A 15649-nucleotide genomic window follows, 5' to 3' on the forward strand; every position below is an offset into this window, starting at 1 on the left:
ATTGACAGACTTTTTAAAAGTTAACTTCCTGAATGTCCCTCTCTCCTCGTCACGTCACTCCACTCCCCCTCCTCCCTTCTCGCCCGGGGGGCTTGGCATTGACAACATGTGACAAGGGGAATCTAGGACCTATCGAGCAGCGGGAGTTCCAGACAGACAATAGGGCTGTCACTTACCTTTTCCCCTCTGCCGCTGAAAGGGAGGCCCCGAACAATGGCATCCCCTCAGCTGGAGGTCGCAGTGTCTCCGGCTTTTTGGGAACACTCCCAGCCAACAAGAGGCATTCATCACTATAGAAACCCTACCTTGACCCCTCACCACTCTCCTTTCTCTTTCACTGCATTCTAGAGAGGTATATGCATGTTCCCCCTTTCTCTCTATCTCCCTCTCTTTCTTTGATGATGATAAAAAATAAGTTATGCTGTTGCCATGTTTAGGCTTCCATTCCTTTAAAGTTCAACTCCTAACACAAACAGTTAGGCAAACCAAGTTGTGGTGGACCGAACTTGTATTCTCTGTAAGTAGCTAAGGGTACACTTTATGTCAATCAAATGGTTTTAAGGACATTTCTATACGGAGGCCTGAACTACTATGTATGAACATCCCAACTTTACTAGGGAAAGGGGGATGGGAGGACTGGCTTTGAATACTGGATGAAGTATGGAGGGAAGGAAACGAGTTAGGACAGAATGATAGTGTGTGGGCTGTATTGAAGGAGGGAAGGGTAGTATTTGCAGACGATCCATATCAATGAATTCATCTCTGTATAGGTTCAATGTAGTTGAACAAGAAAATGATCATCTGAAGGGTGTTCCTGCAGAAACAAGTAGTGTCCTGTTCATCTGTAATTCCACAAGAGGGCACTACTTTTCACATAATCACAAATTGAGGTGAATTATATAAAATGCAGCCTAAAGTGAATATCCGTTGTAAATTTAATACACCCAAAAATGGAGGTAAACAAGGTCTAAACACAGTCATAGAGGTGCAAACAACACAAACGTTGTGTACAGTACCATTTTCTTAATTCCAGTAAATCATTAACATAACAAACTAGAATGTAGGGAAACAAGTACCGCATCACGAGTAGGAATGATTATCCCATTCCCAGAGATGATCTGACTGCCACTTCCCATGCTTTTCCCTCTCTGATGTGGATTTGCTTCCTGTATCTCCCATGCTTTGGTACAGCTGAAACATTTACAAGGCATTTGAGAGTTCAAGAGAGTGCCTTTGGAAATGCATGATGCCCCTCCATGTTGCCTCATTCAGAAATGGCCTACTCACACCATCGAATTCCACCCTACATGCATAATCACCCCCTCATTTGCCTTACTATTCTTCATCTGAAATTGCTGTCCAACTTCTGCAAATGGCCCAAGTGAAAACCGGGGCATTTCTTACAACCTATATGGTCCTCTCCTCTGACAATAGCACAGTAATAAGCATATTGAAATAGATTGATAACAGCCTACCCTACACCTTCTCTATTATCGATAGTTTCAATTGCAATAGCCATTGGAAACAGAAAAATATAGGTTATTGTTTTGCAAGAAAGTATACTTTTAGAACTGGATTCAGTGCTACTAGACACGATCTGAACAAATGCTGCCTATCAAGCTGCAGACCTGATATTCCTTCAATGAACGTAGCCTAGGCTATGTTAGAACGTTTTGCAACGCCTGAAGTTTTGTCACTGGGAATGTGGCCCGTCCCTTTGCAGTTGGGAACAGTTTGATAGCACAGGGTGTGAATGCGAGCCCTGTAGCTACAGCCAATGAGCTGGGACCGGATACGAGATATCCTCTGAAACAGCAACTGCTTTGTCCTCCCTCACTTCCATATGACGCCATTTACAGCATAAACCCGACCTCTTCTCCGGAAAGAGGAAAAAAACAAGACGATAAAAACTTGAAAGCACCTCGGCGTGTAAGGCAGCCAAACATTCAACAATTACAGCGAGTATTTTTTAGAACTGTCCAGCCTACGTCGGAGTGCAACTAACTCGGAAGGCCGTTGGCTATTTGTGTAAACTCAACGGATTCAAAAGTGCGCATTTTCACTTTTCTAATTCACAAAAAAGTGGAGAGCCAGCAAGCCCCTAGTGATTGATTCGTTGTTGGCAGTATTTCGCCTCGGGGTACTCTCGCAGTGGCTATGTTTTTGATCTCTTAAAATTGGAATCTGGAAATACTGTTGTGTGGCTACTTTATCGTTGCACTGGATTGTGTGGATGGGTTTACCGATTAATTTAAGTAGGAATACACGTTCAGATTTTGGAATTTAATACAACAAACGGGGCTGAAGTGGTGCGAACACGGTGAGTTCGTGAAAACAAGTTTGTACTATTTCAACAACAATGTAGCCAAAACTATGGCCGTTACAATGTTTAAAAGTTGTAACATAAGAGTAGCCTTACCAATTCAGCATTGTGCATGCTCTCGGGCTCGGGAGTTCCAACTGCCGACCCGCATTGACTTTCCCCATCCTCTCTCCAACCTTCCCCGTGCAATCCCAGCATTTTCTCATCATAGGCCTACAGCTTCATGCTCTAAAAAGTAGTGTTGTAGTTTTCCCCCTTCTGAATAATGGTCTAGACATCACCCTCTTATTCGAGAATGGATAGCCTGTCAGTAGATAATGCATTTTGACTAGACAAATGAAGTAAATACAAATCTGTGAACGGTAGCCTACACATAAACACAGATTCAGCGCCGTTTAAAATAGTTTTGTTGTTTTATATTCCGAACAACAAAAATATGCGGGCTATCTTACATTATAGAAGAAAGGTGGAATGATAAGTCAATATTTTTGTATTGATGTTTGGGTGGGGCTAGTGGTGTTTGTTAGGCTATTTCATAATAGGAAATTAGTGTTTTTACTTTTCTGACTCGCCTGTCCATTTGCCTATCAAATGCCCATCTCAAATGTCATGATCATTGTGCTCATCCGCTGCCCTACACACACGCGCGCGTCATGCACACCATGATTTATTAGGCTAATAATTGCCTCCAGAGTGAAGTAAAAAAATCTTTAGAAATGTTCAATTATGAGTCCTTCGAAACTAGCAATCAATTGTCATCTGGAAATGGTGTGGCAACACGTCTAAAGTCTAACTTCTAGTTATGGGACATGTGAGGATGCAAGTTTTGATACACAGTATGTGCATGAAGACATGTTTGAGTGCCTGAACTTTTGTTGAAGTTGTAGACTAGGCCTGTCTCAGCAGTGCCTCATGTTCTCTTCCTTGCATGCTCTTTGTATTCCCTGTCTATATCTCATGTAATGGAAATAGTTGGTATGTACCTAAATCCTCCAATCAGAAGGGCACCTAAATGTGCCTACTGTCAATTTCCCAACATACAGAAACATGATCAATCCACTGACTGTTTCATTATGTCAAATCTTTCTTTTTGTTGTCCTATCATATGAAATGGTAATAAATGGTGAAATGTTGCCTTAGAGGTACTGTTAGGTATATATTATGTTGTTGTTACCTATCACATCCCTTTACCAACAGAAAGTGCCTAGGGTTAGGGGATGTGATTGGAATTGGCATAGGCCTACAATTTTACATTGGAACAGTAATTCCTAATGTGAGGTGTTGATATATTTGTCAAGCAAAACAACTCCAGTTGGTTGCTAAACCCTTATCTCTCGAATGCAAATTTCAGTGGTGTATGTGTAGAGTTGAGATTTGCATATTGTATGTATTTGCCCACACAGTTGTATCATCAGATATGATTTACATAGGGTCGTTTCTACTCAAATGTCACCTTGTCGTCTCATATATATTTGCCTGTCTTTCTCTCCAGGACTTCAGATGTGTTCAATGCCAGCCGGAGGGGTCCTTCTTCAGAGCCAAGATGGAGACCAGTACTCAAAATGGCAGTGGTGGCGGAGGGTCGGCCGGCTTGCTGCGTGCTCTGCGTGACAGCGGGAGGCTACACCGGCCTCACCATGCCCAGGAAGGGCAGCCCGATCCTGGGGTAAACCCCGGCCAGCAGGCCCCTGTGCTCTCGCTGGACCAGATCAGGATCACCGGGAGCAGTAATGAGTACACAGAGGGACCAACGGTGGGACCCATTGTGGTCCCTAGGCCCCCTGGCTCGTTGCCCACCCAGCAGAAGAACGACCTGGTGGTGCCACTGGGCCTGGGGACCAACGAGCAACTGGAGCCCCAGGACCCCAACCAGAGGAACTTACTCCCCCAACTTCAACAACATCCCCAGCCCACACACTCCACAGTCCCCCCTATGGATGCCCTATCTCTTTCTTCTAGCACAGAGGGCTCCAGAAACAGTCCGAGGACCAGTACAGGCAGCACGTCTTCCGTGCAGAGGCTCCTGAATAGCCCGGAGGTTAGCGAACAGATAATAATGACCCAGCCCAAAAGTGTGGAGGTTAAACAGGAGGAATTGAAGCCCCTGGCAAGCACGGCCGGAGGGGCGGTGGTGGTCACAGTGCCCGGTGGCGGTGCCCCCGCCGCTAGGGAGGGGCTGCTGGGTAAACACGCCTACCGCTGTGAGGACTGTGGCCGGTGCAAGTGCCAGGAGTGCATGTGCCCGCGTGCCCTGCCCTCCTGCTGGATGTGCGGCCGGCGGTGCGTGTGCTCGGCGCAGAATGCGGTGGACTACGGGACTTGCGTGTGCTGCGTCAAGGGCCTGTTCTATCACTGCTCCAGTGACGACGAGGATACATGCGCCGACAAGCCCTTCTCCTGCAGCCAGTCACACTGCTGCGTGCGCTGGTCGGCCATGGGCCTCCTTTCCCTGTTCCTACCCTGTCTCCTGTGCTACCTCCCAGCTAAAGGGTGTCTCGCCGCGTGCCAGAGCTGCTATGACCGCGTCAAGCGACCGGGGTGCCGGTGTAAGAACACTAACGTAGTCCACTGTAAGAGCGTCGACTGTAAGCCAACGTAAAGGGAAAGTACCTTGGGTGTTGTGGAGAATCGATGGGGGTTGACAACTTTGGGCGACTGAAACGATCACCTCATCACGTTTTGGCCCAGTAGTCAGAAGTTGATTGGGGGATTGTCTAAGCTGAGCTGTTTGTCGTGGTTTGTGCCATTTGTTTTCAGCTATGGTTGTTAATACAGGCTGCTTGATCACCAAGTGCCCTGATTTTGTACTGTTTTAATCGAAGTCCAGAATGTTAGCCCTTTTGACATCTAATACAACTGATATGCTATGAACAGACTCTCCTGACTAACTTGTTTGTGAATAGTAATCGCAAAAGTATGTAAATTAGCAAATGACCTCCTCAGAGATGTTTTATTTTTGTATATATAATATTTCAACTGTGAAAAGCATTCTGCCAAACCAGAGGCACCTTGATCATAGATCCATATATATTATGTAATACAATGTTTAATGTTGTACATTCATGGGAATGTATATCAATCATTTTTTATGTTTGCCTTGCAAGAGAAGGACATTTACACATCTTATCCCTTCAACTCTACTTGTAAATTGTACAGTGACCCTATAAGAAAATCTTTATTTTCTATTTTCAACATTGTTTAGTGGTAAGAATATTTATTTGAAGTTTTATTATTTTATAAAGAAAATATTTATTTTGAGAAGCATCTTTAAAAAACATCGGCCTGTTCAAGTACTCTGATGTTGTTGCAAGTTAGGGTGACTAGGGTGTCGAATTGGATGCATATGTTCACTATGAAATAGAAAAATATATTAACGTTTGAAATTAAACCCTGCTGTTTCTGTCAGTTTTTGTGTGTGCATGCCCAGTATCTTCAAGCTCTTCTCAGGGTAAGGTTTTATGATATCCGATTGGGACACTATCTTTTATTGTCTTGGAATTGTCTCGGCAGGGACTGATATTCCAACGCACACTTTGCCAGCTTGACATTACGGCTTCACTGCCCAGAACTAATCCTTTGGAATCTACGTAATAACCCAAAATGCTACACTGTCAGAGTCAGAGAAACTGACACTTTACATTTAGACTTTTCCATTCTAGATGGATTAAAAAGCAGAACAACAAGGCTATATGGATTTGAATCCGAACTCATTTATGTATCTTCATGTAGGAGAGGAGAATGTTGACTAAACTCAAGATCTCCCACCCCTCTATTCACTTTAGTTCAGTAGAATGTTGGAGAGAAGTCTGATAGCCTCCTCTTCTGAGGTATGTAGCTGGGGGGTTAGAGCAGAGCAGTAACTCACTAACCCATCTGTGTTTCCTGTGTGCCAGATGGTAGGGAGGAACATACAACCACATGCTCTTATCCCCCTAGCCTCACGTTCCACAGCTTCAACCTCAAAACTTCAGAGACCAAGAATGAGGATTTCTCACTTAGTCTTACTCTTTACCAAGTTGCATCACTAGCTATGTTTCCATTAACTTGTCCAGTGATTTATTTATTTTTGTCGACATTTACAGTTTGCAAAGAAAATAAATGTGACAATTGCATGCTACGCCGCGTTTCCATTGAACTAGCTGGGCTTAATGACATATCACCTAAAAAAAAAACTTTTTCACCAAAAACCTACAGTGTCGAATTAATAAAGTGGTTGAACTGTTTCCATTTAGGTAAATTGAGCATTAGGCCAAATAAATTGGCGACAGTCTAGCCTATGCCCTCCCACCTATCGGTTTCATATCTCAGGTAGCCTGCGAAAGCCTTGATAGAATGCAATAATTGACTAATATTTGCCATATAATTGGATGGTGAAATTTGCATCCAGCCAACCAGAAAAGCAAGACAAAGCAATTAATGCATTCTTGAAAGTCAGAACAATCCTTGTCCTGCAAAGAAACATGATTTTTTTTATTGTTGAAAAATGTATTTAGCAAGCAGTAAGCATTTAGAATGAAATGTGGAGTGGAGCTTTATGTGATGACATTACGTACTTTAAAAATGATCATAATGTATTCTAAAAACAGTTTCCATCATTTGTCGCAATAAAGAATACTTGTGTAAATGTGATATTTCAGTTATTTTTTTATTTGCAGACATTTCTAAAAAAACTGTTTTTGCTTTGTCATTATAGGGTATTGTGTGTAGATTAATGTGGGACAAAAACAAAATGTAGAAAAAGTGTAGATGTCGGAATACTTTCCGAATGAACTGTAACTTTAGTAACTGCATTAGCTTTAACCAAGAGAGATTGTTGGGAATAATCTAGTTTACCATAACTAACAAAACGCAGACATTTTCACTTCTTAGTCAAACTCCAAACCCCTACACTGTTCTTGATTCCAATTTCCTATTTTGGATAGCCAGACTGGACTGGATCATTTCCCCAAACTGATTAGAGCTATGAAATAAGGAAAGAGCCATACTGAACGAGTTCACCTCTAAGGGAAACATCTGGCTTTCGTTGAATTATTTAACTGGGGCTGTGAACTGTTGCTCTGCATTGGGAGGACCATCGTTTGTAGCTGTGGGAACACATTATTTGGTTGTCCTCTCATTCACACACTCAATGGTAACGTCGTATCCGAAGTGCTCCCTCGGTCTAAAGCTGACAGGTATAACGCTTCATTACTTGTTATAACCAGGTACAAGCCTTTATCTTATTATCTTATTACATGTTGTCTATCAGTGGCTGTTATTTAGTCAGGATAATTATGACGTCATAAGAAAACAAGGGGTTCATTCATGCTTACGATAAGTCTTACAACGTGAATATCTTAAATGTACCACTAATATGGGATTGACGTGTTCCTTGTGAACAAGCAGCAGATGGCCTTACCCATAGAGAAGAAAAGGAACCAAGATAACATTTGCTCTGTTGTATTATCAATGATTTTGCCAGGAATTCCTCGGGTACGGAGTGTTCCTCTCGGCTAGCTGTTTAAAACATAAGCCCTGTCACCGGTTGAAGAGCACGCGGACATGTCTGGAACACGGTATGCATGACGAACGTTGATTGACAAGCCCAGTCTGACCTGCACGCACTTGTTTGTTATTCGTCTCGGAGCTTGAATGACAGTTCGTCTCACCTCCCCCTTTCATATAATTATCCCCTTTCCCCCATTTAATCAGCGGCGGGGGGGAACGCCCATTGGAGTGCATGGGGTTTTTAATGTCACAGTTTGGCAAGGCTTCCCCTTGCCGCTATTGTCTTAATGGTGAATAGAGGGAAAAGGCAGTTGGGGGTGGTTGGGAGGAAGGCCCGCAAAGGGTTAAAGACATCACTTTAAATGACAAAGGGCTAACAGTTTACCCCGCATTCAGCCTCATGTATTCATCCTATTTTCTATGGCCTCTACTATTTTGGCTCTCTAAGCCCCTCTCAACTACCTGCCCCTACCTGGTATTCTCGGAGCAACATTTTGGGGGGTTTCATTCAGTATGTGTGTGTGTGTGTGTGTCTGAACGCGCACAAGCGTTTCTGGTTGCTGGCAAGGGACACCAGTCGTCAACATGTTATGGGTTCACCAGCAACAAAAGCAGGACCGGGAGGGAAGCTGAAAACTGACACCCTTTTGAAAAGGCGCCATTATGGGTGAATGAGTTCATGATGGCGTGGAATATGGAACTTGCATATTGGAGATGATGAGTGGGTCAGATGAATAAGAGTTGAGTTAACCTGAATACAGGATCATACATCCTGGATGTTTCCCTTTCACTGTTACATGACTCTATTAAATACAGCAGACTACTTTTTTTCAGCGATGGACAATGATTAGAAGATGGAAACTGATATCCCCCAATTTTTCAGGGTCCTAGACTCTCAGGAATATTTCATATACTGTTTGTGGTGTGTCATCACCACTGCTCTGAACCGAATAGCCATGATGTCACGTTCTGATGATAAAAACCTGACAAACTACATTTTTTCCTAGGAAACCTACATTTACCACACTACCCCTCCACTCCCACCACTTCCTCCTAAACATGCACCGAAAAACACAGATCGGTTGCTCACTCATCCAAAAAAAGAAAGAGAGAGAGAGAGAGAGATATATAGAGAGAGAGGGTTTGTGTGTGTGTCCCTCATTGCAGCCAGTGACTTGGCAGAGGCAGCGATTGGAGCGGGCCCCAGAATGGCTCTTTGTTGGTTGTAGCCAGGCCCCCGCGCTCCAGCGTTGCTGTGAAGCGGAGTGCTATTGAATCTGCTCACCAAGGCAGAACACTCAACAGGAAGGAAGGAAGGAAGCAGACATTCTTTATACCCCCATTGTCTGACCACTGGGCTTAAGCAATCAAACAGCTATGTGGGGAAAGAGCACAGAGAGAGAGAGGGTAAGGATAGAGACAGAGAGAGTAGGGAGACACACACTCACGCACACACACACACACAAAGGAGAGAGAGAGAGCTCACCAAATAGGCAGGCTACTGTGGGAGTTAGGGAAGGGGTAGGTATATAAGCTCTGTCTGTATTCATATAGACTTTCTACCAGTCCTCACTTCAAATGTCCACTTCACATAAACATCCTGTATTTTCAAGTTGGGAAAAAAGGATTATATTCCAGAACTTAAATATGAACCATGTTCAGTGGGAGAGAGGGAATGAGACATTTTCAGAGTGGTCACGGAGGAGCTGTGGTTGAATGCTGCAAATTTAGCGAAACACTTCACTAGCCCCATCTGTAAGTCTTTACCGTGGCATCAGCAAGCTCTTTTCAATCGTATCTCAAGCTATTACCATGCACCGTTCCTGTCTGAACGATCTTACAGCTCTACCCAAAGGCCCTACAGACAGGGTTTCAGAGTGCGAATGGGATAAAATCCCATAATTGCAGAGACTCTCTCTTCCTTTCACACAAGCAAGTAGAACATGTCAAAAGCTCTCTATAATGTTGGCTAATTGGCACAGATTATAGTATTACGCAAATATGTAATACTATAATGAATAGTTCTTTCTCCAAGAACTACAGTACAAGATAATAACCTCATTTTGAAATGATTTACTTTAGAAGATGCAATGCAGGAAATGCATGTACAGCATGTTCAGCAGTACAGGCCAACTACTATTCAAATCATCCAAACATCAGAATCAAAAAGTGCTTTTACTTTGTGTCTCTGACTTGCGGTTGTTCACATGCCCTTCCTGGAATAGATGAAAGCATGTCAATATGTGACAATGAGCGCTCACAATCTCTCAGAGACCTAGACAGGATACAGCCCTCAGACCTCAAACTGGTGTATAAACCTGAGCATCAGAACGCCAACACCACGACTTGTGGATTTCACAGAAGCAGAGTTCTTGTTTCCAGAAGTGCAGGCAGGTGTTTGTGGGTGACAGAGGCTCAGTGTGTCGGGTTCTAGTCCCTACCTGACTTCTGTTTCCATTTCTATTATGTGTGTCTGCTTGTGGGGCATCTAAAATGAACTTTCAATGTTTGTATTTCAATGTCTAATCACTGCAGGCTGCAGGTCGTATAACAAAACTATACACTGTATAAGTTTTCACATTTATATAATTCATTATCAGTCTGAAATGTAAAGGATTTCCCTTCAAAAACATAATTTTACACACTACTGTTGTTAATTGTTATCATGGCGTGTAACCCATACAATTATAGCACAGTTATATAGCTATAGGATATCAGTTAGCCACATTAGAATTAACTGCGACCAGCTCAAGGGGAATTTAGGGGCAGCCGCGCTGTGAAATCAAAGAATGGGGCTCTTTAAACTTACGTAACCGGCGTCACCACACATTATGTCTTGGTTACACCTCCAAATGAACAATCTGCCTTGAGGCGAATGATTCTGGGAGAGAGGTGGGCAGAGGGAGAAAAAGGGAGAGATAGAGGGAGGGGGGGGGGGCAGAGACCTGCCTGCCTGGGTTAATAGATTAGCAGAGAGCTGAAGGGAAGTGCTCGTTAGCCGGAGCGAGTACTAATGAGTATGGAACAGGAGCAGACAGACAGACGGAGACTGTGTGAATCTGTGGTGTGTGTATGTGTGTGCGTGTATGTGGGGCGAGAGGGGGATGTACGTCTGGGGACTGACTGGGATTCTAATGGCATAGGAATGAGAATCCTTCCAAAACTACACCTTTGATCAATATGGAGTGACTGGGATTCTAATGGTATAGGAATGAGAAGCCCTCCAAAACTACACCTTTGACCAATATATACAGTTGAAGTCAGAAGTTTACATAAACCTTACCCAAATACATTTAAACTCAGTTTTTCACAATACCTGACATTTAATCAGGAAGAGTGGAGGCTGTTATATCAGCAAACGGGGGACCAACTCCACATTAATGCCCATGATTTTGCAATGAGATGTTCGACGAGCAGGTGTTCTTATACTTTTGATCATGTAGTGTGTGTGTGTGTGTGTGTGTGTGTGTTTGTGTGTGTGTGTGTGTGTGTCTGTGTGTGTGTGTGTGTGTGTGTGTGTGTGTGTGTATATGCACATACAGTTGAAGTTGGAAGTTTACATACACCTTAGCCAAATACATGTAAACTCAGTTTTTCACAATTCCTGACATTTAATTCTAGTAAAAATTCCCTATCTTAGGTCAGTTAGGATCACCACTTTTTATTTTAAGAATGTGAAATGTCAGAATAATAGTAGAGAGAATGATTAATTTCAGCTTTTATTTCTTTCATCACATTCTCATTGGGTCAGAAGTTTACATTCACTCAAGTAGCATTTGGTAGCATTGCTTTTAAATTGTTTAACTTGGGTCAAACATTTCGGGGAGCCTTCCACAAGCTTCTCACAATAATTTAGGTGAATTTTGGCCCATTCCTCCTGACAGAGCTGGTGTAACTGAGTCAGGTTTGTAGGCCTCCTTGCTCGCACACGCTTTTTTAGTTCTACTCACAAATTTTCTATAGGATTGAGGTCAGGGCTTTGTGATGGCCACTCCAATACCTTGACTTTGTTGTCCTTAAGCCATTTTGCCACAACTTTGGAAGTACGCTTGGGGTCATTGTATATTTGGAAGACCCATTTGCGACCAAGCTTTAACTTCCTAACTGATGTCTTGAGATGTTGCTTCAATATATCCACATAATTTTCCTTCCCCATGAAGCCATCTATTTTGTGAAGTGCACCAGTCCCTCCTGCAGCAAAGCAGCCCCACAACATGATGCTGCCACCCCCATACTTCACGGTTGGGATGGTGTTCTTCAGCTTGCAAGCCTCCCCCTTTTTCCTCCAAACATAACAATGGTCATTATGGCCAAACAGTTCTATTTTTGTTTCATCAGACCAGAGGACATTTCTCCAAAAAGTACGATCTTTGTCTCCATGTGCAGTTGCAAACCGTAGTCTGGCTTTTTATGGCGGTTTTGGAGCAGTGGCTTCTTCCTTGCTGAGCGGCCATTCAGGTTATGTGTAACGTTCGTCGTTATAGAGGGACCAAGGCGCAGCGGAGGTTTGGTTCATCATCATTTTTATTAGAACGGTGAACCAGCAAAACAATAAACGATACCATGAACGAACAGCTTCACAGGCTACGAATAGCAATGCAAATACAATTCCCCACGAACAGCGTGGGGGAAAATGAACTTAAATGAGATCCCAATCAGAGACAACTAGCGACAGCTGTCTCTGATTGGGAAGACAGAAACCAACATAGAAATACTCCCCAATAGAGCCAACACAAGGCTCCAACGCAAAACAGAAAACAAACACAGGAAAACCACCCAACATAAACCACCCTGACCCAAAACACCTGAGTTCACCCGGTCAGGGCGTGACAGTACCCCCCCCTCAACGGTGCGTACTCCCGGCGCACCAAACTTAAGTCTATTAGGGGGGGGAATCCGGGTGGGCGCCTCACCCTCGGTGGAGGCTCTGGCCCCGGGCGTGTTCTCCCCCCCGCCTCCACCTTAGCCCTACCTCTCTGGCCCGGACTGGACCACTGTGGAGCGGCATGCCCAGGCTCTGGAGCGGAGCCGTCGCCCGGAACAGGATTGGGCACCGGTGGACCGGACCCGGGCCGTGCCGGACTGGGAACACGCACCACTGGTTTGGTGCGGGCAGCAGGGACGGGCCGGACAGGACTGGGGACACGCACCACTGACTTGGTGCGGGGAGCAGGGACGGGCCGGACAGGACTGGGGACACGCACCACTAACCTGGTGCGGGGAGCAGGAACGGGCCGGACAGGACTGGGAACACGCACCTCTGACTTGGTGCGGGGAGCAGGAACGGGCCGGACAGGACTGGGGACACGCACCACTAACCTGGTGCGGGGAGCAGGAACGGGCCGGACAGGACTGGGGACACGCACCACTAACCTGGTGCGGGGAGCAGGGACGGGCCGGACAGGACTGGGGACACGCACCACTGACTTGGTGCGGGGAGCAGGGACGGGCCGGACAGGACTGGGAACACGCACCTCTGACTTGGTGCGGGGAGCAGGAACGGGCCGGACAGGACTGGGGACACGCACCACTAACCTGGTGCGGGGAGCAGGAACGGGCCGGACAGGACTGGGGACACGCACCACTGACCTGGTGCGGGGAGCAGGAACGGGCCGGACAGGACTGGGGACACGCACCACTGACTTGGTGCGGGGAGCAGGGACGGGCCGGACAGGACTGGGGACACGCACCACTGACTTGGTGCGGGGAGCAGGGACGGGCCGGACAGGACTGGGGACACGCACCACTAACCTGGTGCGGGGAGCAGGAACGGGCCGGACAGGACTGGGGACACACACCACTAACCTGGTGCGGGGAGCAGGAACGGGCCGGACAGGACTGGGGACACGCACCACTAACCTGGTGCGGGGAGCAGGGACGGGCCAGACAGGACTGTGAACACGTACTGGTGCCCTGAAGCGTGGAGCCGGTTTAGCCACTCGTCCTGGCTGGATGCCCATCCTAGCACGGCATGTGCTGGGCATGTCCACCGGACGTACCGGGCTGTGCGGGCGCACTGGCGACACACCGCGCAACTCCGCTTCCCGTGGCCTGGAGCGGGGAGCAGGGACGGGCCGGACAGGACTGTGGACATGCACCGTGGGCTTGGTGCGGGGAGCAGGGACGGGCCAGACAGGACTGTGAACACGTATAGGTGACCTGTAGCGTGGAGCTGGTTTAGCCACTCGTCCCGGCTGGATTCCCATCTTAGCACGGCATGTGCTGGGTCTGTCCACCGGACGCACTGGGCTGTGCGGGCGCACTGGCGACACAGCGCGCAACTCCGCATACCAGGGCTCCTCCTCCAGATCTTCCCTCTGCAGGTCCTCAATCAACTGCCTCATCCTCGTCTCTTCCTCCGCCGTCATCCCCCACGAGAGCAGTGGTCTGGGCTCTTCCTCTGCCCTACCGGACCACCCCATTAGCCCCCCCAAAAAAATTTCTTGGGGCTGTTTTCCGGGCCTCCTCGACCGCCGCCTGCGACTCCGTCTACCGGCTGGCTTTTCCTCCTCGACCTGGGAGTCCGTCCGCCAGGGTCCTTTCCCCGACATGATCTCCTCCCAGGTCCAGAACTCCTTTCCCTCGCGAGCCCATCTCTCGCGCTCCTTTTCCTCCCGCTGCTTGGTCCTGGTTCGGTGGGGAATTCTGTAACGTTCGTCGTTATAGAGGGACCAAGGCGCAGCGGAGGTTTGGTTCATCATCATTTTTATTAGAACGGTGAACCAGCAAAACAATAAACGATACCATGAACGAACAGCTTCACAGGCTACGAATAGCAATGCAAATACAATTCCCCACGAACAGCGTGGGGGAAAATGAACTTAAATGAGATCCCAATCAGAGACAACTAGCGACAGCTGTCTCTGATTGGGAAGACAGAAACCAACATAGAAATACTCCCCAATAGAGCCAACACAAGGCTCCAACGCAAAACAGAAAACAAACACAGGAAAACCACCCAACATAAACCACCCTGACCCAAAACACCTGAGTTCACCCGGTCAGGGCGTGACATTATGTCGATATAGGACTCGTTTTACTGTGGATATAGATACCTTTGTACCTGTTTACTCCAGCATCTTCACAAGGTCCTTTGCTGTTGTTCTGGGATTGATTTGCACTTTTTGCACCGAAGTACATCTCTAGGAAACAGAACGGGTCTCCTTCCTGAGCGGTATGACGGCTGAGTGGTCGCATGGTGTTTATACTTGCGTACTATTGTTTGAACAGATGAACGTGGTACCTTCAGGCATTTGGAAATTTTCTAAGATCTTGGCTGATTTCTTTAGATTTTCCCATGATGTCAAGCAAAGAGGCACTAAGTTTGAAGGTAGGCCTTGAAAAACATCCACAGGTACACTTCCAATTGACTCAAATTATGTCAATTAGCTTATCAGAAGCTTCTAAAGCCATGACGCCATTTTCTGGAATTTTCCAAGCTGTTTAAAGGCACAGTCAATTTAGTGTATGTAAACTTCTGACCCACTGGAATTGTGATGCAGTGAATTACAAGTGAAATAATCTGTCTGTAAACAATTGTTGGAAAAATTACTTGTGTCATGCACAAAGAAAATGTCCTAACCGACTTGCCAAAACTATAGTTTGTTAACAAGAAATTTGTGGAGTGGTTGAAAAACGAGTTTTAATGACACCAACCTAGGTGTATGTAAACTTCCGACTTCAACTGTACAAGGCATCCTAACACTAAGTAACTAGCTAACCAAGAAACTAACTAAGAAAGTGGTTAGGTGGATGTTTAAAAAAACCTATCAAGTCAATGGTTTGGAGCAGGATTTCAGAGGGCTAATGTGTCTGTATGTTTATTTTAATGTGATTTAA

The 15649-nt window shown here is 45.8% G+C and overlaps 1 protein-coding gene across 1 annotated transcript; it reads left to right on the forward strand.

The window, feature by feature from the left end:
• The first annotated feature begins 1765 nt into the window (after positions 1–1765).
• On the forward strand, positions 1766–6947 carry LOC115179150 (protein sprouty homolog 2). Its single transcript, XM_029740457.1, has 2 exons — positions 1766–2320; positions 3816–6947. The coding sequence occupies exon 2, from the start codon at positions 3867–3869 to the stop codon at positions 4920–4922; it is 1056 nt and encodes a 351-aa protein (XP_029596317.1). The 5' UTR covers positions 1766–2320; positions 3816–3866; the 3' UTR covers positions 4923–6947.
• The last annotated feature ends 8702 nt before the right edge of the window (positions 6948–15649 follow it).

This window comes from Salmo trutta, chromosome 39 (genome assembly GCF_901001165.1).
Source record: "Salmo trutta chromosome 39, fSalTru1.1, whole genome shotgun sequence".
In the NCBI taxonomy this organism is placed as follows: Eukaryota; Metazoa; Chordata; class Actinopteri; order Salmoniformes; family Salmonidae; genus Salmo; species Salmo trutta.

Excerpts from the sequence above, each read along its gene's own strand:
- LOC115179150 (XM_029740457.1), top strand. The coding sequence starts at position 3,867 with ATGGAGACCAGTACTCAAAATGGCAGTGGTGGCGGAGGGTCGGCCGGC.